Here is a 26,886-nt window from a genome sequence, read left to right on the forward strand (position 1 = left end):
TCAGAATATAATGGCCTCGAAGCGTTAGCTGCTGTTGGGTAGATGTGGCTGACTGTGTCTGGTGAAGAGCCCCCCGCCCACCCTCCTGATTTCTTAGCTCTTCCTGTGAGTGTAAACAGACCAGAAAGAGAATTAAAAGAAATTGTATCGCTGTGTGCCACGCCACTGTGCAAATTCCCGAGAGATAAACATTAAGCAAAAGGCAGAATGGCTATGTTTTTTCTTCTTCTTGCAGTCATAAAAGACCCCACCCTCTGAGGCTGTTATTAGCCGGGATCCCGGGGAATGTCATATTAACAATGAATGTCTGGTAGTGAGGGAGATTGTCCTAAGTATGAGCCCAGCAGGGAGCTCTCTTTAACTCTAATTCACATTGAAATCAGATCACCCTGCTAAGATCTCATCAGCGTTATTACTGCGCAGCCCAGCCACCTCCTTCTCCACTGTCCATGTGTGTCCTCCCGAGCAAGGCAGGCCTCTGCCATCACATTCTGTCATTACCACTCCCTCTTCCATTGTACATGGCCTAAACTAATGTTGATCCGTTTATTAAAGGGGGTGGGGGTAATGGGTAGAATAATATCACTCCTCTCTACTTTCTGTTTCTCTTTTTTTGCCACGCAGACAGATGAAACCCAAAAAACTGATTCAAGGTTTGGCTCCCCCAATTGTGTTTGTTTTTATAGTTGTTGAGTACAGCTGGTGAGCAGGATTAACCCTGGATGTGATTTGTTTTATGTTTCCAGTAGTTTGCTTGGGATTAATACCCATCTTGGCAGGCAAATAAAAGACCACCACTTATAGAGAATACAACTTGACATAACAAGAATACAGAAATAGACGTCCTGGTACCGGACAGCAATGACTGCTGAGCACCCAGATAAGCTAGTGACAGTATAAGCACCTCAACAATAGCTATTTAATTATAGAAGATATACACTTGGTTTATTAGGTATTCGTAGTTAAACCATTCCAGGCTATGACAAGAGTGTTGCAACAGATCCTACCAGCTTTGGACAAGAAAATATGTGAAGTCATGCTGTAGCGCCACCTATGGGCACAATGCCATCAAGTTTGCTCGGAGTTGGAAATTGAGCTAATTGCGGAAACGATTATAATAAAGATTTTTACATTCATAAAAAAAAATTTATTTTTGCAAAAAGAAAATGTATTGCTTCTAGATATTTGTAAGTCTTTACTGATTTTTCTTTAAACAATTGGTTGGACAAAATAAGACATTTTAAGATATCACCTGGGACATATTCCATACATTTTCCTCTATTCGCTGACATTTTATAGACAAAATATTCAATCAATTAATTATGAAAACAACAGAATCATCGTACTCATTGCCCTTTGGCGAGTTAATGAAAAGAAAAATGAAATCTCGTAGAATATCGCTTTGATACAATCAGACTGAGGTTGCCTCTGTACAGAACACATTTTTCAAAATGCTTTGAATGTGAGCTTTTATTCCCCCACACTGTCACATGTGTATGGCTCTACAGTAAAGCAGTCTACAACTTAACACTGACAAGTTGTTTACACACAGGACATGTGCTTGCTAAGTAAAAGGCAGATCTTACTAACACTATACATTGGGTTTAAAATGTACCAACAACTTGCTGCAGAGCGGCTGCATTTTGCACATGAGACTCTGTGGAGGGACTTCGAACTGCAGACTCTGGTCGGGGTAATGTGTTTGGTTTTGGCTGAGAGACTGAGGGGGTCGAAGACTTCACTTATAACAGATGAATTGGACAGGCTACTAGACGCGCCGGGGCTTCAGCATCTTGATAGCAAACTTGATAGAGCAATGGGCCGTGGTGGCACTGAACATAGGCTTACATCGATAAAATGCAGCGTACTGTATATACAGTATATATCCAACGAGATGTGTATTCAGTTGAAACCATTAAAATGCTGAGAGAACCCTATAGCATAAATGAAATTGTTGTACATACTCACTGGGCCCTGACCGACAAAATGGAGTGCAAATGTTAAGTACTGTGAGATGTAAAGTACAAACACATTATGGGCAGGTATTAGCTTATAAAACACTGCAAAGCAGAGACGAATGTGAACTGGCCTTTTTCTGCTGTAGCTCCCCCAGCGTAATATCAAGGTCTATTATTGTTTTCTGAAAAAAGTAGAACAATTGGATATCATGTCATGACATTTAAGAGTAAGCAGTGGGATGTGCTTCATGCACTGTGAAGCAGTCGTGTTTTCTTTATTATTTGTATTCATAAATAGTTTTTCGGACCTCTGAGGACTTTGCTTTATATTTTCAGGTTTCAGAAATACATGGCAAAATAAAGAAATAATATACCCACAACATGACCTTTTGTATATCGGTGACCCTTTGTTTCTTTAAATTTGTGAAGAAAACTTTGTTTTTCTTGCATTCCTGAACGAAAAAAAACAAAATGTATAAAACGTCATAGATTAACTACTTCCAAATCATGCAATTTCATGAAAATCTTGCATTTAAAAAAAATTCTTATGTCTGGTGAGCCAAAAGTTCAAATTTGTGAGCGAGCATTCAACTATAAATGAGACTTGGATTGTGAGAGTTAATACACGTGTGTTTTGATTGCTGTTGTATAACGTTGAACATTAAACATCCTCCCTATTTCTTCATTTCAGACATCATCAAGATCATGTGGGTGAACGGAAAAACAGTTTTTTTCCTGTAGCAAAGTGCGGTGAGTAATTGATGTAGAAATGGGCATTTTGCTGGTGAAGTATTTCTTTAAGTATGATGCAAAGATGTTTTAGATACTTTCAATTGCACATTGTTATTTGTAAAGACATTAATATTTATCATCATTGTTCGTCACTTTTATATTTTATTTTGTGATATACAGTATAACATTCAGGCACATTTGTTCATTTTAAGTAGCATGTGAATTGTTTTTTCTGCTTTAACCAGTGCAATTATGGTCCGTTTGACAACCCTCAATGGCATAAAAACAGCCCCATGTCATTTAAAAACCCACCTCAAACTTTGCCACAGTCTTTAGTCTTTAGTCTTGAAGGGGGAATGCTCACTGATTTGTTACCACTCAGCAGTACTTTTCTTCTTAATGAATTTTTAATATCCTTAATGACAGCAGAAGAATGATGTCATTAGGAGGGAATGTTTGGAAAACGCTGACTTGAACTCTTTTGGACGACCATTTCTATAATGATTTAATATAGATTAACGCCCCATAGTAATGACCAGTTTGGCTTTGAGGGGGGCAACCATTTAGAGTTAGACCCTACCATTAATATGAAACTTTTTTTTTTATGGCCTATCACAAGTTTTTGGGAGTGACAGTAAAATGTCCCAACAGTCACATTCAAGAGTAAATAAAAGACAACGTTATAACACTGATTCAACCATGAAGACAAGATGTCAAAGTGTACAATTTTTTAAACATACATTCAGTTTCCATTCCAAAGATGGAGTCTGACACATTTTCAGAGGATCCGTGGGACTTTTATCATCCTACAACTATCTAAACCCACTAATGCCGTGATCATCTCTGGTCAGAGCAGTAATGCCACGCAGGCAGAGAATTAAGATTGTGTCCTCCTGGTAATTTACCTACTGGACCTTGTGCGCTGGTGAAGTGTGAATCAATTTGTAAAGGATAGTTAAATTTCTATAACAACCTCCCCCTTCTTCACACTTGACTATCCCACATCAGCTATTAAAAATGAAAAAGAAAAAAGAAAAAAATCACGTGGCACCTTATGAAGATGATCAAGGGGAAGGCCACTCGCTGTGAATGATAAAACGACTGGCTGCACTTTCACCCCTTTTTTTATTTTGCTGAATGGACGACCTCTTCCTCTGTGTAAGCGTGTATGACAAGCACATGCATTAGGCCGAAAGATAAATAAACAAGCCTGGAATATAAAATGAATAAAACAAGAAGGAGGAAGCATGCTGGCTAGGACACTGATATCCCTTGGCAAAATGTTGTATCATATTCAGCAAAGGAAGAGCCTTTATTTCATTGATTTAAAAAAAATAATCCCAGAGGCACTAAAAGGAACAGGCAATGATTAATGTCCCTCTCAGAAAAAGAAATTATATGGAATAAATTAAACTACTGCGGCAGCAAATTGAAAACTAAGGATGTAAATGAGGTTTGAATACTTAATATCTTATAAAGAAAAATAGTCAATGAGGCCCAAAAATGATGAGGGATTGCCAAAGAAACATAATATTAACGCTAATGACTGAGGGTAGATTTTCTGTACTGTCAGAATTTACCTGTCACAACTGATTTTCTGGCACAGACATGAAAAATGAGGGACAGTGGTTGAAGCGATTGAAATAACTCACCCTGTTCCCACTGGAAGACATAAGAACAGAAACAGATGAAAGGGGTATTACGGGTGTAAAATGTCTTTAATACGGTTAATTCTAAGAATACTTTAAACAAATCCTGAAAGCTATAGGAAATGCTTCATTGTAATCACACATCGGCCTATTACAATAGCATGCAGGTTAGTATGTGCATCAGTGGAGTGCATTATGTTCATATAAGGAGCTCATGTTTATCACAGATTTCATCTCCAGGCTCCATCAAACCCAAGAGCACGTCTTTATGTTCGCGCAAAATGATCTCCGCTTGATTTATCCGGCTTCATGCCGTTTATTTTTCTTTCACTACCGTCGGGAAAAGGTCAAGCTGCTGAGAGACGGCTCCCGCGATATTTGTCGTTGGCAAATCTTCAGATCGTCCTCATCACATTCTCGTGCTCTCAATTAAGTCACAGCGCGATCTGGAATCAGTCGTTCACATCACAGTCCGCGCCGCACAATGCCAGTTAAATGAGAGGAAAGCCAAAAGCGAGAGAGAGAGAGGGGCGAGATCTGCGGTGCGCTATCAGTCGAAGTCGTTGTAGAGTTGGCCCCCGGTCCTCCCCATCCATCAGAGGTGGGGTAAAGATGAGAGAGTGAAACGGGGCCTGGGGAGTGGCAGTCGGGTGCTTGCATTGCACCCCATTACTTCAGATGGATAGCAGAGGGGTGCTCCACATTAAACACTGTTCCCTCAGTCGGAACCTTTAATTATAACTCCTCAGTATCACTTACAGCAGCCCAGCACAGATGTTAAAAACCTTTTGCGGCTTGGTTACCCCACCTTACTTAATCTCAAGAAGGGGGGAAGATACAGATGGCATATCAAGAGTCTGAGGATATGCTTGATCTCTGACAACAGAAGTGATTTTCCTGTTGGGGAGGGCTGACGGTCTGTGTCTGTCTGTGTGTGTGTGTGTGTGTGTGTGTGTGTGTGGTTACAATTTTGGGGGCATATTTTGCTGTGAGTGAGAAGTTGCAAAGTTGCCATAAAAACTGGTGAGGGGTAAAGTGCATCAGAGCTCAGACTGTCACTAAAGCGGCGCAACCAATTCAGAAGGGAGCAAGACTTGTGCTCTTAGGCAGGGAGGGAGCTCTATAAATCAGTGTGCCTATGAGCAGCTTTGTTTACCTATTGCACTCTTTACTCTCGTCTGAAGGGTTCAGCAGCCCTTTCATCACCCTGCCTCGGTGTATGGCTCATAAAACCAAAGAAGGAACATAAAGCTGGCTTGCTGTGTGTCGTGGGCATCATTGTCAGTGTCACATACAGGAGTACACATGGAAACATAACAAAGATTTGTTGATGTATGTATCCCAATGCACCAGCCGATATGTGTGAAGTTAGTTATATTGTAGCTACAAACGGACTCAAAGGGGATCTGTCGACACATTTTCCATTTTCAACTCATCAAATACCACCGCTTGAAGCTCTTCTCTAGTGTCAGTTTATGAAGTGTGTGTTACGTGTCCGCTCCTTATGTCTTTTCCAAATAAATGCGTTCACTTCAAATGTACACTACCATTCAAAAGTTTGGGGTCACTTAGAAATGTCTTTATTTTTCAAAGAAAAGCACTGTTTTTTCAATAAAGATAACATTAATCAAAAATACACACTATACATTGTTAATGTGGTAAATGACTATTCTAGGTGGAAACGTCTGGTTTCTAATTAAATATCTCCAGAGGTGTATAGAGGCCCATTTCCATCAACGATCACTCCAGTGTTCTAATGGTACATTGTGTTTGCTAATCGCCTTAGAAGACTAATGTCTGATTAGAAAACCCTTGTGCAATTATGCTAGCACAGCTGAAAACAGTTATGCTGGTGATATAAGCTATACAACTGGCCTTCCTTTGAGCTTGAAGTTTGAAGAACAAAATTAATACTTCAAATATTAATCATTATTTCTAACCTTGTCAATGTCTTGACTATATTTTCTATTCAATTTTCAATTCATTTGATAAATAAAAGTGAGTTTTCATGGAAGACACAAAATTGTCTCGATGACCCCAAACTTTTGAACGGTAGTGTATATATATATTTTTTTATTTGCCACAGTCCAGAAGTATTTCAAAAGCAAGTGTATTTTTGTTGTTGGGAAGATCTGTTTGAGATGTGTAAAGAGGAATCGGCTCTGGATTAACTGCTTAAGGTGGAATGAGACATATACCTTCATACAGTTAGTGCTATAAGGATGTAAGTTTGAAGATGTTGTGGGATTTTAAGTGAGGATAGAATGGTTGTGTATATACTCTCTTTTTAAAATCTAACTTGCAATGTAGGTTTACTTGTTTTGTTCTCTAAATGGCGATAGAGTAAGGAAAATACATAACAAATGAAAAACGTTGACTTGGTCCGTGGACCTTCTTTCTCTTCATGCCTCATCAGTTACTCTGACCGGTCGACATTGGCGTTAGTCGACAGCCCGGTGCCTCTCACACTGTTTGGGTTTCGCACGAACCGAACAGTGTTATTTTATAAGTTGGGAATGCGAACGGGTTAGGTCTGCAGTGTTCATCAGAAAGTTGTTGCTCCTCTTTAAGAACATATTTTACCCTGGGAGACCTGGAGATAAATAAATCCACTACTTTATTTAGAGAGGTTAATATACAAGATTCCTCTTTTATTGAGCATGGGTGTGTGCTGTTGTCCACCAACACAATCATTAAATAAAGATTCTACAATAATTACTTCTCCCAGTCACCTGCATTAAACCAAGCCAACTCATGGGCAGAGAGCAGCAGTACATCCTACCTTTGCACTCCGATCACTGTGTTTGAATTGCATTGTACCACAAGAGCTCTACTGTATCTCAATGGGTAACCATTTAAAGGCTGTTACCTGGGGTGCAATTTAAAGCAGTGCTGTTTCAAATTTCTACACTCAGCCGAAGATAAGATGCTGCGGAGAAATACAAGTCAGGATTCGTTCGTTACTGTTACCGCTCCTTCCGCTCATCAAGAGGTCGCTGCACACACACCTCTTGCATTTATAAAAGCCTGCACTCATTTCAAAATGCAATAAAGTGCATCTGTGTAATCTTATAAAAAATACTTATTGCTGTCACCTTCAAGTTTGCGTTCACACAAACTTCCACCTCCTTTCACAACACATCCAAAACACTTTTAAAGGTTTTATTTAATCGCGCATCCATATTTAATTGTATTTAGACGACCAATGTGAAGTTATATTGGATCAGTATCAAGGTCATAAAGCTTGGTTGTTAACTGGGACGCGTTGCTCATGATTCTCTCATCCAGCTGATTTTATGACGCAGGATTTAATTAATTGACCCCTCTGATGCTCTTTGGTTGTCACAGGTCGTCTGTAAAACCGTGTCCGTGGAGGTGATTTCATTTGGGCCACAGAGTATTTGTGTCAACGTCAAGTCAGGCCTGGATACAAGGTGCCACTCTAAAGGTTTGGTAGGTGTGATATCCTGACATGGAATCCATTTCCCTGAATCTAGAAGCTTTGCCTGAGTGACGATGTATTGTGTGAACAGATAACTCTCGCTCTCTCTCTCTCTCTCACTCTCTCTCTGTCTCTCTCTCCTCTATACAAACACTCATTGCTGATGGTGCGTGCATGGTACCTGAGCAAACACACCAACAATGAGTAACAACAACCACATTTCAGTTTTGCTGCGGCTGCGATGCAGATGATCCTTCAAAATGTTGCACAATTCATTCTTTTAAGTTAATAAATTGCATCATCACTCATGTAAACCTCATAGGGCCTCTAGTTGTAAGCTGACAGGGATCTCTCTCTCTGTGTATATGTATGTATGTGTGTGTGTGTGTGTATGTATTTATATATGCGTGTATATTCATTTATATGTGTATATATATATATACATTTATATGTGTATATATATATATGTGTGTGTATATATATATATATATATGTGAATGAGGGTTGCGTTGTAGATATAGGAGGGTCACATTACGCCACCTCAACGCTTTGATAAAAAAGTAAAACTGAGCAATGTCTTGTTGGGACAGTCGGCCTAATCGCAAGAAAGCAGTAGGCTTTTAAAAAGCATAATTTAATAAAAAAGAAAGTTGTACATAGTATTGTTTATCCTTTCACTTAGATGTAGTGATACTACAGTGTGAGATCAAAACAAACAAGTTTTATTGTTTGCCTAAAAGATGACATGTCGATTATCAAAGGTGCTGGTGATTATTTTTCTGGTGATCAATCAATTAATGAACAGATTTTTGCAGATTGTGTAGCCTGCAATCCAGGTCACAGTTTACAGGAATGGCTTTGTACTAAATAGGCATTTTTATACAAGTAAATATTGAAATCCAAATAAAATATATGACAATGTAATCCTGTATTCATAGTCTTAAACCAACTGCATCATGTAACTGTGTATCATGTGAATCCTCCATCAGCTCTATAATCTGTCATTTAGTGAATGTTGAGAACATAAAAAATCATAATCTGCTTGATGAAAACAACCGTGCAGATATTGACAGATGTATGCTTGTTGTGGCACGTGTAATATTGTACACTACAGAGGTGACTTCACTGCACAGCACTTGAATAGAAAACTTAACTTAACAGACCTATGCATTAAACATATTGTAGAATACAGTGAAGCATTCATCACTGTCAAGGAGAGAGTTTGTATAAATTTAAATGCACTGAAGCGGTGAGAGCATTTTTTTTCTCCTCCTCTTCCTTTGTCTATGGGTGGGAGTATACGTGTATCACTATCAAGCTGCCTTGTTTTGTTTTTTGTAACTGCAGAATTAAATACGAAGACTTCAGGAACATGGTGTTCTTGTTGTATTTAGCATGGGTGGAATTATTTAAAGTAAGCTTAACCATTAGGGCTGGAATACTTTGTCTCAGTGTGACATGAAGTCAATTCAATAAAAACTCAAGTAAAATGAATTGCATTGAGATTTGTGGGAATAGCTTGTTCAAAGATGTAGCCTAGTTTAAAACCAATCATGGCCCCAAGTGCCGAATGTATTGGGAACCACGACATGGCTGTGTAAGTGCCTGACAGTTTTAACATTAAAATAAATTGCCTAACCTTTCCAACATCCAGTGACAAAAACAGGAAAAATGAAAGATAATGAGTTATTATTCACTGAGGGATCCTATACATAATAATGATATCATCAATAATGATACACTAGGGCTCATATACTCGGGCCTGCTGTGCCTTACTTTTTTTGTTGTTAATGGAATTACTTATTTTTAATCATCAGTCCTAGTCTGTAGCTATTCAAATGAAAAGAGGGAGAAAGTGCTGTGTGAATGGAGAGAGGGAAACATGTGTTGGGATGAAATAAAGAAAAAGGGTGAAACGGAGACGGAGGCTGAAACAGATCAGGGGAATGTAACACGTTATAATTCTTTGAGGACCGTTTCCGACCTTCAGTCACGAGTCAATTTGCCAAGGAACACAAGCAGAACCACACAAAATAGGCACATCAGTACCGGCTTAAAGTACATGGCAGTAAGTGGGCAATAGACTTACAAAGCATTGCAGCGCTCGCCTGACAAATGCAATAAACAGCATTATCCTTCAGAGGCGATGCTGGTGGTGGCGGCTGTTTGCTCCACGGCCCCGTGCCCACCTCCTCCTCACTGTGGAGGCCAGGGACAACACACAACACTTGGAAGAGTCGGGGAGCAGTGGGGGTGGGGGGGGGGGGTGTAAGTGAGGGTGGGCTCTTACTGGTGGGGGGAGAAATAGGAGTTGCTGGTAGAGCGAGACTGGCACCGACATGCGGGGAGGTGTGCGTGAGGCACTCTACAGAACAAATGAGGGCACTATCACCTGTCATATTTCACATTTTCTTCTTTCTAAATAAGACAAAGACCATGTGAACCGGGTGAGCAGAAAGCTCTTAAGAGGCATAAACAGCTGGAGAATGCGGCACCTCCACTGCACTGTGACCCACGCTGCAATAAATCTGTATAAAAGTGATTATGATGAGGCAAAGTGATCAAGCAAATGAAATATCTGGGCTTTAGCATATAACTCAGTGAGGTGAGGTGAGCTTTATTGCCCTTGCTCTAGGGGAGCCATACCTTGCATGTCCTGGGCAATTTGCTTCTCTTATTGCATGTTCCATCTTTACTCTGAGAGGGTTTGGCAATGTGACCGTTGCATGTTTGAGAGCTTGCTAATGTTGTAGTTTAGAAGCTTGAAGACAGTAAAAATAAAGATTGGATGAATTTGAGGATGCATTCCTACCTCCTCCTACCGTAAACTATCTCATATGTTGTAAAACACTTTCTTTCACCTGAGTGGCGAGTTAGTCGAGTAGACAGCTGGAATATAAAGTTTATTTTCCTGAGCTGGCCCGAGCCGTGGGCAGATGCTTAGGATCCCTCAGCCGCCAACGAATGACAATTGGAACTTTCGTTGGGTTTCTTTGTGTATTTTTTTACTGTCATTTAAATATTTAAAGACACAACACTTGATTTTGCAGTGTGACATGTGGACCGCACCCAACTCATATTTAGGGTTACTATAACGCATTTTCCGGGAATTACAGTATGACGACAAAAACTAAATCTTTGAGATGCAATGCTCAATTTGAAGACTTGGAGCCATTTTTACAAATCAATGGACTCTAAGAAATGTAGACAGTCCAAACACATTTGGAGAATGCTAAAATAATTATTACAACGCATTTAGGGAATGCCATACTCAATTTTAATATTGAGTTGGAAAAACAAATGAACAACAAACAAAAAAGATTTTAGAGGTGCTTTTCCAAATTTGGGGCGGTTCTACAACAAAGCCTGCAACTATACCAATGCCAATTCATAATTTAGGGTTTTAGGATATCGACCAAAAAAATGACAAAAACAAATAGTGGAAAAGCTGGGACCGGTGGCGGCCTGAATGCTGCTCTTGTTTGTCCTGACCGGAGCGCAGCATGTTGGCGTTCTCCTCAGGCAGGCAGTCACTGAGTCAGCTCAGTCAGTCGGTGTCCCGGCGCTCTGTGCCGCCGAGTCTATATAGTGATGATCGAGCAATGATAACTGGATCAATACCTCCAGCCATGTGGACAGCCGGCTGGGAGCTGCATCACTACTCTCACAGGCGCCCGAGTTGCAACACCCCCCCCCCCCCTCTCACACACCCCCACACCCCCCTCGTCCCACCATCCTTCCGCCTGCCGCGACTGTTAGCTTCATAACTCCTCTGACACACCTAATCTTATAATTTGATCAAGAAAAGTGTCACATTAAGCAGATCTTATGGCCATGAATGAGAAATATGTGGATTTTATGAACTGTAAATGAGTGCCCCTTCATGGATGGTTATTTTAGTATCAAAATATATTAAATACATAGGAAGGGTAGGTTGAACATGATCACTGATTAGTCAGCATTGCACTGTAGTTAGTTGTTTATCTGGTTCCAGTTTCATTTACTTTAGAAGATCCCTTTCCGATCCATTTCAGAATATTTTAGGATAACCAGCCAAGGAATAAACAATAAAACAAGTGTCTGCAAAATGTATAAAAACGCAATCCTATACATGTGTATGGAATAAATGTGAGCCACTCGCATAGGTAAAGCCAATGAGATGTTCCTAGAAGAGGAATGAAATTGGTTAATACAAAGGCATGTCGGTAATAACAATGTCCTTTCTCTGGTGACAAAGACAAAGTGCCTGCGTTTGGAGCGTACAAGCGCAAGAGACAAGTGATGGCTGAAGGTAGACTTTTGGAGAGCATTTGAATTTCATGTCCAAGAAGAGGCAGCCCATCATTAAAAAACCCTAATTTCTGTGTCAGGTAGAGTTACAGGTAATCGATCATCTTGTCACACCGATTTATTTTTTTCTGCCGGTTCAAAGTGAATTCTACTTCTTTCCAATTAAACTTGTTGCTGAAAAAGAAAACGTCTCTGGCTATTAAAGGCACATCTTGCCACGTTAGGTCTTTTTCCACCAAAGGTAATTTCTGAACATTTGAAAGAAAGGAGCCCAAGGGAGGCTGTGGCTTCCGGGCAATTCCTCATGTAGTGCTGATCTGAACAAAGCAGACCTTTTGGGGTTGGCATTGGATGTCTATTAATGTATGTGTGCATAGTCTTAAATAATTTGTTTGGATCTTCTTAACCAGCACTTGAGCTTATCTTTTACTGCACTAGTTGTGTATGATATGTCCCTTGCATGACATAATAATAATTGTTACTTTTGTAGTTATATGCAGCAAATCAGATGTCAAGTAATCGGATCAAGTAAGTAGTTTACATTTCTCTGTTTCATCTTATGAGATACTGAAAACAATGAACAAGTTGATCATATGGCGAATGGTGTAGCTAGCGTGTATGAATAATAAAGTGTGTAAATAAATGTAACACGAGGCAGCAGTGTGGCTTCACCAAAGGACTGATGGATGCTTTGGGTCTCGAGAGGTTCTTATTTAGGTTGAACTGCTGTGACGGCTTCACCCAACCTGACACTCCTGAGGAGCGGCTCTGGCCTTAACAGGGTGCGCCACCAGGGCATCGGGATACGTCTGCATAAAAGACATTTATTGGTACATTTCTAAATGTTAACGGTTGTCAGCTTCAGTTTCCTTAAAGACCCTTTGCTCACAGGGGTGGGGGGAGATAAAATGCCTGTGCTGTTATGGGGAAATACTCCTCAGCCCCTGACAGACAATGACAAAAAACGCCACTCCCTGTGGCCCCCGCCACTGGCGCTGAGGTTTCACAAGCGAGCGAATCTCCTTTGTCCCTGGGTCTAATTTATTTATGTGGCTAATCTTCAGGGGGTGGAGCGGCCATGCTTAGAGGTGTGTCATTTTACAGGGGGACCCACCGGAAGGATCAGTGACCTTGCAGAGACTTGTCATCATCACGTGATTTGTTTCAATTAGCACACACGAGCTGTCGCCGCTTGCAATCACATAAACAAGGATCATTAAGGGAAATGTCTCCCAAAAAGGTTCCAAACTAAAGTTCTTACCGCTGCACATCACCTGTCACCTCGCTGCACTAAAATCCTCTCCTCGCCATCATTTACAGTTGTAGTCAGCAGAACAATTAATAAAAATACTTAGCAAAGTGAGAGCCGTTATTAAAGAAATTCAAAGTTGACTCTTTCTTTGAAAGTTGAAGTCTGGTTTGACATGAAAGCTGCATTACGGGGCTCCAATAAGACTCAGTGTCAAAGCCAAGACTGCATTCATCCTTGCCCAACAGCATTTATTTGGACAGAGGTGCAATGGCAGCAGAAAAAGAGTGGAGGAGATGGAGCCTTGATTAGCAGCAGCCTTCCCAGCATGCTCTGCTATGACAAATGACTGACTTCGAACAATATCTAAGGCGATCAGGATAAAGTACCAACCATTTCAAGGCTCAGCAAAATTCTAATTCTAATTAGACTTTGCACCACACACCAAATAAAAATTGTTCCCATGGCATTTTGGCCTATCAACTGTTCAAACGAATAAAGAAAATGATTAAAGTGATAACAAAGGCATACAATTTAAATTATTGAGGCACCACATCTGGGATCTGTATGTCACTGCGCTGCCATTTTTACCCTCTCATTCAGCACTCCATTCTTTCTGCATGAGAGAAACTGCAAAACAGAGGGAATCAAGGAAAGGAAGAGAACGAGCAGTAAGAATGTGTAACATTAAAAGGTAGAAAGCGAGAACGCAAATAGGCCTTCAGCCTCAGCGTTATTAATGACTCTTCTAAGATCTCCGACTTTTCCAATCTCTCAGAGAAGCGCATGAAGGAGTCTGCAGATGAAGCTGACCTTCAAAATGTTCTTTAGTCTTTAGTTAAGAAATTCACTCGCCATTATGGCATCATTAAGGAAACAAGGATAAAATTACTCCATGGTTAATGGCCTATAGGATCCCCCACCAAAATTTGTTTCAGATCTAATAAAACTGTGCTTAACACACTCGGATGAATTATGAGGACTGTTATGTGGGGTATTAAAATGTGGAAAATAGATTTTCGAGAGCTAGGAGGACTGGACTTTTGGAATCAGAAAGTAGAATGGGATTTTCTGGGCAATAAATTTCACCATGTCTCAATTTCATTTCTTTCAGCGCTTAAATTTGAAAGTATGATTCATCGTGTGGTTTTGATCATCTTTTAAATACACAGTTCACTGTCGCCAACTTTGCTATTTCCAAGTAGAATAAACATTAGTGTTCATTCACATGGTATACTTTACATACATGTAAAAAAGCTTGTTTTTTATTTTGCTTTTAGAGAAAACCTGTTCAATTAACCAGATGTGTCATTTGAGGTAATAACTTATGATTAAGATCTTAATTAAATTGAGTTTTGCATTTATATTTGCTTAACATGCTGTTGAGAGAAAGGACTTAGAGTTGTTTTTTAGCATATTACGTTGGCTAATATGGAAAAAAATGAAACTGCAGGTTACTGATGCTCTTCATTGTCTCATATACAACCGCATGGCAAACCTGCAGAACTGTGTCATCTGCACCACTTATTACCTGCTATTGTAGTCCAGACCGCGATGCCATCGTGAAATACGGACTTATTATAAAGAGGGGGAAAAGTTAGCCCAAGATGGTGCCACAGAGAGGTGGTTTGTGTGGTAATGGCATTTGCTCTCTTTAAACTTTAATCTTTCCTATTAATTCCCTGCAACTGGAGAATGTACGAGAGTTAATGTTCCATGAACGTGTTTCTCACTCCGCAATCTCTTCAAGCTAATTACCTTCAGGTGCTAAATGGTGGGAAATTGCCATCCATTTGGATGAGAAAAATTTCACCTCCTGCTCCCTAGTGAAACATTTTTTTGCCGGGCACATTAAGGGAAAAAAAAGAGGAAAAGAGGCTGGCCTCCACCAAGGTAAACAGTGGTCATAAAACTACCTCTTCCTGGTCTTTTTTATCCTCCTGTCTGAAACAGGAAGCCGTAGTCCCTCTCTCCCGCCGCATTGCTTATCGGCGGATAGAGGTCAGGTAGAGGTCAACAGGTGCTCCTCTTGACGAGGGGAATGCAGAACAGATGTTTGATTGGCATGAATCATCTATACTGCCCATTAGAAACTTATGATGTGAAAGGATAGGACTCCTGGTACGATGACTCTTTTTAATTTGACATCCAAACAGAAAGGAGATGTTGAAGTTGAGTGAAACTCCAATGGTTGGATGTGCAGTATCAATCAAGTTTATCATTCAAATATGGTGGCAGACGACATGTTTTCATTGTGTTCTTGTTTGAAGAATGGTAGTCAAATCTTTCTTGTGTTGCAAGTCGCCCAGTGGTCCTTGCTTAAACGATTTCCTAACCATAAACTGTATGTATGATGTGGATGTAACCCATTGGTTGTGGACTGCCGTCTCTAGTTTGGCATTGTGGCTGACATCTGGGTTTTTTGGCGCTCGCCATCTTGACATAATTGAGACAAGAGGGTGTAGCTAAGTACAACAGAATGCTAATTAAGACGTGTTGCATTTGTAGGCGACAAAAACATTACAGTCAACGTTCATGAACTTAAAATATACTGGGAAAGGGTTAGAACACAGAAAACTCCCAGACCGCCAGCGCCTTGGTAGTAACCAGTCAATCACAAGGTAGACACACCTTGAAGCATACATTCTCCAATAGACATCCATACAATCAGCAGTTGCACCCTGCTGGACATTAGATATAATGCAGCTTTACAGCACTGGAAGTTACCTTCTGGTTTTTGATTAGCATCTGGGCCTAAATTTACAAAACTTCACTATCCTTCCCATCTGCTATAACAATATATTACAGGTTTCCATCCAAATTGTAACCACATTTCTGACCACATTTATGGAAAATCAAGAGAAGAAAACTGAACTGGGAAGGTGGGAGTATAGACCGCAACATGAAGACGGATCCGCAACACGAGACAGTGGAGGTGTCTGTCACGGTCTCGGTCTCGGTCTCAGACCCGTTAAACACTCGTCTCTCCAGTGGAGCTGAAGCTTCAGTGGACATTTAAGTGACATGCTTCTTGTACGTCATGATTGATTTGCTTAGTCTGTTCATTGCACTTTGTCACATTTTGCTTTCTTGAAAGTGCAAACATTTTGTGGTCGATATTTCAAGAGGTTTTTTTTACATTTCGGCATTTCGATTTTTAAAAACTTTCAAATAAAAAATGCGTTTGAAAATAGAAATAGGAATTTGCATAAAAACAGTGGTGTATGGAAAATGACGTAGAGTTGTGTGTTTTCAATTGTCCATTGCAGTTTAAACACATACATAACTACTGTCACAACATTAGGTGAAAGTCAAACACTGAATTAGCTCTGCAATAATGTTCACATCTACTTTTTCACTTTGAAACAAGTTATGTTGATAGTTTAATTGAATTGAGGACTTGTTGAAAACCCCTTTTTGTTTGCTTGTGTGGTTCTCTCGTACAACTTTTTTGTAAAAGTGAAGTGTTGCTGCAGCGTTCACCAAAAAGGTTAAGTAACAATAAAACAATGGCCAAAACTGTGACCCAGTTTGTTAAATAATAATATAATGTTCTCATATATTCAAACAAACGACATGAAAATAGATATTTTTTAACATAAATATTTGACATTGGATTATTGTTTCCAATTTTGCCGATGAAGAATAAAACCACTTCGCAAGTCCAAAACACTGAGTCCGTGCAACTGTATTCAGCCCCATGTGAACTCCATATGAAAGCTTCTCGGTGCAGTTCAGCGGGTTCTCAGAAAGAGTCAGGAAGATGCATCATATGAGGGGAGTAAAAAGGCCAGCTGGGATGGGTGGGCCACATTGTGATCACTCACCTTCATCCCTGATTTGTAGTCATTATCCCTACCAGCGTTTGAAGATCAAAAACAAGGACAGGGAGAGTGATGGGGGACAGAGAGAGGCAGCCGGAGAAAGAGAATGGGGGGAAATGAGTGAAGGAGGGAGGGACAAAGAGACGGCTGGATGTGTGTGTGAGCGCGTCTGTCCCAGTGACTGCCATTTGCCCCTGTTTGGTGGATATAGGAGTCTAGGTGGCAGCGATGTTGGGGAGTGGGTGGGGTTGTGAGGAGGGTGGATAAGGGTGATAGCACCTTAAAACCAACCAAGCTGCAAAAGCAATGAATATTAAATTCACGCCTAAATAGCTAGGTCTATGTGAAGCATTACTGTATTAGAATTTTAGATTTGTCACCGATGGGATGCAGGTTTGACTTGGAACAACAAGGCACGTCAAAGCCATCTTTACTCCTCTGATAACGGCACAGCTGTAAATTGATAACCGTATCATGAATTATTTTGAATTTGGCTTTTGATGGTCTTGCAAATCGGACAAATGCAAATAAAGTGTGTTTTATTTGTGCTGGGGAGTGTGATAAGGTAAGACAGCGAAAATAGGAACATATAACAATTAGAGGCAAATATAATTTCTCTTTACCCATCCATGTCCCAGGCAGAGTGTAAATGTTGAAGGACTCCCATCAGGCTATTGTATAAATTAGCCCAACCCTTACTGTGCTGAAATCCATCCCCAACTGTTTGAGTGAGAAAGCAGAGATTTTTTCCCTCCTTTTTTAGATTTAATTATCTTTTGTTGTTCTTTTTATCTACCTTCAAGGATTGTCCTCAGTGGGGGGTTAAAAGAATGGGAAGTGGAAAAGACGAGGGGGGTGTCTGATAGCGAGCGCTGGGTATGTAGGGCTAGTTTGTCCTCTGTTAGATCTGATTCCTTACAATGACACAGCGGGAAATTAAATATGAAACCGAATTAAAACCACGACTTAATGAACAATGGGGAAATAAAGCTGGCTCCCCTCCAAATTAAGTGAAAGTCTAACTTCTCCTCAGAGCATTATCTCTTTAGTTCAGCTTAGTCTGAGGTAATTTTCGCTTCATTTAGACACAACATTTAGGGAAGTGTTTGATGATTTGTAATAAAATCCCAATTTCAAACCATTCATCTCCCAAAATATATCTGGAAAGACAGATCATGAAATCTACGCTGAATTTTGATGGTTTGAAGTGTAAAATCCGTCAGTTTAACTACTCACTTCACTTTCTGTGAGTTGTATTGGAGGTGAGTTATCCACAGTGGCAAGCCGTCCCACATATTGATTTAATAGACTGTCTGAAGGAGCTTTGCTTTGCTCCTTCGAGAGAAACAACACATGTAGAACATTAGCTGAATTGGTGTTGTTAAATAATTTAGTATCAACCTATACTGTGTCTGCAATCATTCAACTGAAGGCTACAGTAAAGAAATAAAACATCGTTATTGGCTGTTCCACTTGTTTCTTTTCTCTGGTGTGTTGCTCTTAACTTCTGCCACTCTGAGCTTTAGATAGTTGCCATTTCAAAAATGTTGTCGCCATCAAAAATATCTAACGATACCTGAGTTTTTGTTATGTTTTTACTTCTTTAAACATTTACAGATATGTGCGAGAATGTCAGGATCATGTGAGTTAGAGATAAGAGGCATACACAGAATTGGGCATTTAAACACAATGAAATACAAAAAATTAGGTCGGATATCTAATTGTTCAGTCTCCAACAATATGAGCCGACCTGTAAACATATATGCATATTGTTTCACTCCTGATAGGTGGAAATAAGGAGGACTAATTTCAAGCTGAAAGAATACTGAATGTCACAAACACACTGTCGGATGATGCCTTTGGCAGGTGGAACTGTTCCCTTGCCAAACTGTCACCATTTAGGCCCCGATAACGCAGGTAATTGCATTTCCAGTAGAGCAGGAGCAGATGAAACATGCTGTGGACAGATACTGCTGGCACACTGGCCCCTTCTGTTGGTAAATTTCATTTTTCCACAAGGAAGCCATGAATGCTAAGGATGAATCCAAATCCGTTTTTCCGCACTTTATCAGTGTGTGGCCCACCAAGTGGGGAGATGGAGGTAATTCATTCAGCTGAGACTCACCACCCTAATCCAATTTCCAGCCTCCCCCAGCAAGAGATAATTACAAGTATTAAAGCTGTTAGGACAGGGGGGAAAGGGCCCTCTCTCTGAAACTCTGCTGCAGGCCCTGGAAATATCGACTGAGCGGGGGAATTTCTGCTGGGAGAACTCAAGCTAAGGTATTGTTCAAAACTAAGAAAGTGTGTTAACTAATGAGGCAAAGGGACTCTCAAGGTATAAAGGGACACCCGAAGCCACATGTCTTTACAGACCCCAGGACTCCAGCATATATACATATCTTTTTCCTTAAGCCTGCACAAACAATTGTCATTTAACATGTAAAGGCTCCTGCACAATCAGTATGCATATAATAGTCCTTGGAATGTCTCATCGCTGTTACTTCATATGAACTTCATATTCGGATTTACAGATCTTCACACTGCTCTAAAATAAATACTCTAAACTCAAACTGTGCCTAGTTAGTAAAATGCCATCAATGCTTTTATAATTATTAACTAGTATCCCTGTAGTTTATTACAATGCTCTCTGGGGTGAGAAATCTCCCTTTTTACTGTGTGTCTCAGCCACTCCAATGCAGCCACCTACACCCCAACCGGTGGTAAACTATACCTTTTCATGCCTTTGAAGGCACAATGGAGGACTAAGGTTGGAGCAACACAGAGGGTTTCTTCTTTCTTTCTTTTTTCTCTCCGCTGCTTAAACTTTGACTCCTCGAGGAGCGGAAGCGCAAAAAAAGCTCTAATTAACGGAAGCAGAGACGCTCCTGCGCCCTCCCATTCAGTGCTCCACAATAGACAAACCTATGAAGCAGAACCAGGAATGGAATATTAAAGGAATGAATGAAAACGCACCCAAATAAGAGACCCGACATCACCCCTGTCCACTCTTAGGCCTTGCTCTTTATTGTTTATCTTTGGTGAAGAGGGTCTGCCGCAGGAGTCCTATTCTCTATCAATTACTGGAGATCAAAGAGGCACAGAGAAGAGGCATGCTGACGTAAAGAAAGGTTTTCATTTCATCTGAGACTACTTTTTCTATAAGTATAGGTATGTCACACACAAATAAGAATTATCTAGTTCATTTTTTTTAAAGGCGATCCCCAAGACTGCACAGTCCTCTAACTGTTATTTTATGTTTCTACTCTGCATCTTGTCTGCATGAATAATGCACACAGTGATGACAAAACAAAATAATAGGCTATTTCCAATGTGCAAGATTGTGTTCATTCAATTGTATTTGTTCAATTAATGAGTAGAACATGAGAAAGTAGCCAAATTTATTTTTGGCGTCTGGCAAAATGAAAAATAGAATTAAAAAAATACAAAATGAAACAAATCCCTTGTTCTTCGGCTCATTGTCTAACTTTACAACATTGCAATTTGAAATAGTTTGAGACATCCCAGTCACTAAGAGGAGATGAACAAACAACTAATACAATTATTTTTTTAAACAGAAGATCTGTTCAACACAATGTTGTGTTTACTCTTGAGTGAATATTCTATAATGTATTACCTTATATGCCATATAACTATTATGTTTCCGTTTCACCAGAGACAATACTTTACTTTTTCTCTTTTTCTCTTTAACTTCTCCATATTTAGATGTTTTGAATGTTCGGATTCTAAAAATAGTTTTCTGTAACTCACCATTAGGAGACTTCCCACAGCTCCATGCATATTATTACGGCCATTCTAGAGAAACGTTAATCCAATTAAACAGACTCAAACCGGTCCTTTTACATTGCTATTTAGGTGCTCCATGATGATTCAGTTAGCCGTGTTTGAATGCAGGAGCAGTCACAGTAATTGAAGGAATTAGCACGAAATGCTCTTGCAACAGGTTCCATCTAAATAGACGATAGAAATGCTCTTTCAAATGGTCTATTTCTGCTTTGACCTGGTTTTAATCGATGAAATCATCACCTGCTGCGATCCAAAGTTTTAGGTCATTTCCCCCCCAAAGTGTTCACGATAAATACTCGACAGAATACGTTAATAAGGCGGAGCAAGTTTATTTCTCAAGCACCTTTCAACAGCAGGGCATTTAAAAGTGCTTTACAAAGCAGGCAGATGGCATTCAGACGAAGATATTAAAGAAACACTAAAGTGAAACTTTTAAGGTTTTAAAAAGAGTGGAGAAAAAATAAAAGTTTTAAAAAACAGTGGCAAACAAAAAGAAGAAGACGACGTCTTCATAAGTCAGTGTCACAACACACCGTGTTTGAGATAAATGGTTGACAATGACCTCCGGGCAGTTGAAGAATCACCTGACAATAAACGGTGTTCACCATTCCAATACTTTGAGTTGTTTTAAATATCTCTTTCATTACCAGTAAACACGAAGCTGTTTCATTGTGCTGCATACTGTTGCCAAGACAGCAGAAATGGCCTTTGCTGCTCCTGCTATTGGAAATACTGACACTCCATTCTTCACCAAGAATGTTTACAACTGTTTGCAAACTTTATTTTCTTGAAATAGTACATATCCTCGGTGCAGGGAGGAAACGGGGTCTTGCGTGAAGTTTTCTTTTAATATGTCACAGGCATAGTGCTGTTTGGAAATGCAGTGTGTTTTGCTCAGCCCCCAATAATCTATTCTGTTCAGCCAGGCGCACACATTGACAAATGTTTCCAGCATTAGGTATTTACCTAGTGCAATGTAATGGATGTAAAGAGTTTGAAAACGCCTGGCGCACTAACAGCATGGGCAGTGGCAAGACTATCTAGGCTGAGGAGAAAATACACTATTCAAAACCGAATCAATGGCTCTGAAGGATGGTGTGTGTGCGTCTGTGTGCACGGTCGTGTGCGTGCATGCATATGTTTGTGTTTATCTCGCTACGCGTGTGTATATCTGTTTGTGCTCTTAAGCGCTAACTGTAAACTTACCATAAGTCACTCGAGACACAATAATAGCCTCAGCAGAATCCTTGCAGTGGAAATGTAAATATGTTCCTAATGCAAAAGACAACGTATAGAGGCATTTAGTGTCCCAAAGTTTTTCTGTCTGAGAGAACAAATGGTAACTGCCACAAGAGTTTAGTGGTGAGAAATTATTGCAGGCTGCAGGATCCTCCAGAATACTGAGGTCATCCACCACAACAAGACACCAAAAACTGCATATTTCTCATTTTCTTTTCATATTTAATTGATTGATTCATTTGTATTTCTATTGTTTTCTACGTTAAGTCTGAGCTCTACGACAAAAAAAGTTGTCGTTGTAAAATGTAAACCTCCTGTCATCACTAAATTCCTGGAAGTCGAGGAGAAATACCGAGGACAAAACCTGATCTTGTGTCTTCAGAGCTCATCGTCGCTTCAACATCTCAGCACCATTGTCAAATACAGTGTCTGACATTCTGCAGTGAATATAAGCACTTATATTGTGTGTCTTTACTCTTAACACAAGCTCTCGATACGTTGGTGTTGTAGCAGCTGCGCAAGCATGTTCCCGTATAATTAGATCATTTCATATTCAGCGAGGAAATATATGATCAAAGTACGCAAAACTACGAATCTGACAAAGCATTTAACACAAACTTTCCCGGAGCTATAGATACTACTGTTCTACTTACTGTCGGAAAAAAGCAGAAAAAAAATTAACCTTATAGATCTACGTCCCTGGCAGGCTGGGAGATGAGAGTTTCTGCTGGGACTGAGGTCGCTTTAGGGACAGTTTGAAGGGGCTGATCCCGGTTCAGCTTGGATCCCCTCTGAACATCTGTTGGCTGATCTCTCTCTCTCTCTCTCTCTCTCTCTCTTTAGTTGAAACAACTTTTCAGCCCTGTAGAGGCCTACACCGGCCCACACCAGTTCATGTACCGTGCGTCCAGTAAGACGTACGGGCGAGCAGGACACTTTCAGACCAAAAGGGGTAAGCTAATTTAACGTACAAAGTTTTGTAGTTTTACTAGAAGTATTACTGACGCTGTACTAACCAAATACGTAGCAACATTATTGGATCAAATGTCTAATTACCATACATGCAAAGTAAATTCTCAGTGACTTTAATTCAGGTCGACTTTGAAACAATTTATAGGAGTAACGTGAATGTAAGTAAATGGGGGGGGGGAAACGAACATGTGGTTAGGTTGAACAAAAGGCAGGTGTGACACATCAAACATCCCATATATCTTTCCAAAATAGGATTTATAATCCAGCCTACAACAGGAGGGCTGCTATGATGTGCAGTCAATATATGGGTGGCACTCCCCATAAAGGCCTCGGCCTTCTTCCTCTGTCTGATTTATTGTCACAGCAGCTCGGCTCAGACAGCCTCGTGAAACCTTTGTCAGTCCAGTAATGACACTGTTTTTGTTATTTGAAATCATATTTGCCGTCCTTTAAGGATAAAAGAACAGCTATGTTTTCAAGAAAAGGGCAAACATTGTATCTTTAATTATTCAAATCGCAGTCCTGCTGAAGGAGGTCTTGGCTCTTTGATTAGGAACAAATCACGAGAATTACTGCTTTTGATGCCAATGAGCAATGACGTCTTTAAAGTGTACATTTTGTTCAGTGTACTAGATGAAACCTGTTTTCTGACATACTGATGGGTATCATGTATGACATGATGTTGAAGAGATAAACCGTTATATTTTCATTTTGAACAATTATCCATAGTAGATGGCTCAGGTTCAAGGGTATTGTTTACATAAAATAATCTCATTTTATTTAGGCACATTCACACTTTAACATGTCTTTGTACTTGTAACGTTGGATGTTTCATTACATTAAAATAAGTTGGTCTAGTCAAAATAATTAGTGGTTTGTTTTCCAGAGTTTATAGTTAACAGATTTAAGGTAAACATAGGGTCTACTTATTCCTATTCCAGATCAGTCGAATTATATATTTTTGTCATTGCTGAGGGACTTTTCCTAATATACATTTTAAAGGACAGACATTTCAGCTGCTGTATGAAACCAACCTTTGCCAAAATCCCCTTGTAATTTGAATTTAATGTTGCTCCAGACAAATTAAGTGCAAGTTAATGATTACACCATGAATCTATGAGACACTTGGTATGGGAAAGTTTTAGGGAGGAACAGCTCGGCCCGGCTCAGCAATCATTAAAATGTGCTGACAGCGACGGGAGAGCAAGTTCCCACTTTGATCCGATGACAGACCTGAGCTCAGCCTGACTTCATCATCCTGCTCGGCCTCCTCTCTCTCACATTTATTAACTCTGAGGTTCTGACAAACAACGCCGTCTGGCACTAATAATACTCATATGAAGGGTATTATGGTATATAAGGAGCATAATCCACCAAGAGTGCACTTAAGACGTGTTGCCTTGTTTATCTTTCATAATGAATTTGGTTGGCTCACAGATTACAAAATAGAAAGTAAATATTCATATTTGATTCTTTTTTCTCCATCTCTCTTTATTGTAAAAATGTAATGCATTGAGATGCTGTTATTGAGTAACGGATCATAATCACGCTCATCAGTCTATGCAATGACATATGACATTATTTGCTATCTGCAAGTAATTGTTTTGTTTTGTAGTTATATTTATATGTAATGTCTTTATATATAATATTAAGTTACTGGAGACTCTGCACTGCTTTTATTACTGTTTATTATTTATATCGCTTGTTTTATTTTCATGTCATGTTGTCTCTTGCGTGCAATGTACCCCTTCGCTGCTGTACTCTGGTACATTTCCCCACTGCGGGACTAACAACGGATTATCTTATCTCTTACCAACATTTGCTTGAATAAATAAATCAAATGTATTACAAGGACCTAAATTATTAAGATATAGTTCATAATATTTGCATTTAAAAAATCTGTTGCTATTAGTTATGTTAGTTAAGTCTGACTCTTTGTATGTTTAGCATCTGACAAAGAGAAACAGAGGCAGAGTGAGAAAGAAAGAAGTTTCTCTGAATCGTTGTTTGTAAGAACAAACTTTACTGTTTGTTTTTTAAGGATTTGTCAGCTGCAGGTGACAGTGGTGTAAGTCAGCCATAAGCAGCTGGCCCAGAGTAGAAATGAAGGTCTTCTGCTGCCCCCCAGGGGTTAATAGAGGAGATCACACACAGTCCTGCAGCCAGCAGCTCTCAGTTAAGGTGAGAGAGCTTCAACTTGCGTGTAGTTCATGCCGAGGGAACAGATCTCAGGACAGTTGGGTGGGCAATGAACATCAGGTTCAAAACAACACTGCTTAACAAAACTAACTGCTCTTTCACATTTGTGAATATACACATGTATTTGCACTGATTGTAACAGCTGCACAGTTAATATGCAGATTGACATTTTTTAAGATATTTTCATTTTTTACTTTTGTCATGTAACAATGAAACCAACGCACTTAATGCAATAATTAGACATTAATTTTTTTTTCTTACAGTTGCTCTGAAACACATTTTCAGAAGAGAGTCTGGAAAATGAATCAAATTGGTGTTTAAATGACAATTAGAACATCCGTAAAAAACAATCATGGCCTTTATTACGGAGTACGTATTTTCTCCAGCTGCAGAATAACAAGGCCTTCACAACAAACCATGTGTAAAGACGTCTTATTGAATCGCAGCATGGAGCTTCGCTGTATAAAGACGAAACACTGAAGTGCATTAGGACACATAAATGCTCATAACATCTGTTTCCTTTGTGTTACAGAGGGTATCGCTTTGTAGCGAGCAATACGTGCCATCAGTGGCTGGTGGAATAATATTTGTGTTCCCCCCTCAAACAGACACACTGTCACAAAAGCACTTGTCTACATTTTGTAGTTGCTCGGGGAAAATAATTGCCTTATCTGCAACTGTCAAAATGATGAATGCCCCGGAGAGCTCCGAGAATTGACTGATGGTATTGGGGGGAAATCTAATCCCTGATCTGAACACTTTGTGTAATACATTAACCCCTCTGGTACAATAGGCTGCACAGAAACAGATTTGTATAGACTTGTAGAAATAAATTCAACGAAGGCTGAAGGATCGATAGAAACATCAGGAGTTATGGTGTCGTCTGCAACGAGTCAAACAGAGCGTCAGGAAGCATTACGTGTACTAAGATGCATGGAGCGGTGGAGTCAAGCTGCAGGAAAAGAATATGAGATAATGCAAACATATCTGCCACATATCAAATTATAATTGTAATGGATGAATAGATTGTGGGACATTGAGGTGTTACAGCAGCTGTATGTCACATACGATATAAAAACAAATAAATTAAATCAAATAAATAAAAATACAATGGAAAAGCCAAATGATGTACGATAACATAGACTGAAATTACAAAAATCACTACTCTAGAAAAATATGAACTTCAATCTGCACTTAACTCTGATTGTGATAAGATATTTATCATGTTTCAGTTACTGTTTTTTAATGTTTATTTTTTATTTTTCAATTAAACTGGTGACAGATCAAACAAATCTAAAATAATAATTTAAAAAACAAATAAATCCCTTTTTTCTGGCAGTATATAAATTAAATTGAAATATTAGTCCAGAACATTTACTGTTCAAATTAGTTTTAAAGAGAATCTTCATTAATAAGAAAAAAACTAATACAAAATATAAAAGATCTTTATCCTGCTTGAATGACCACTTATCTTTAGCTACACATTTAAGTCACAATGGCAAATAAATGATGGTTTGGTTAAGAA

The 26,886-nt window shown here is 39.5% G+C and overlaps 1 protein-coding gene across 1 annotated transcript in view; it reads left to right on the forward strand.

Annotated features, from left to right (window-relative positions):
- Positions 1 to 26,886, forward strand: part of LOC130203938 (uncharacterized) — a 71,416-nt gene that overhangs the window by 30,553 nt on the left and 13,977 nt on the right. Inside the window, exon 4 of the mRNA XM_056430401.1 lies at positions 2,650 to 2,708. Coding sequence (XP_056286376.1) covers positions 2,650 to 2,708 — 59 coding nt within the window. The remainder of the gene's footprint in view (positions 1 to 2,649; positions 2,709 to 26,886) is intronic.

The sequence above is a fragment of the Pseudoliparis swirei genome, chromosome 13, assembly GCF_029220125.1.
Source record: "Pseudoliparis swirei isolate HS2019 ecotype Mariana Trench chromosome 13, NWPU_hadal_v1, whole genome shotgun sequence".
Taxonomy (NCBI): Eukaryota; Metazoa; Chordata; class Actinopteri; order Perciformes; family Liparidae; genus Pseudoliparis; species Pseudoliparis swirei.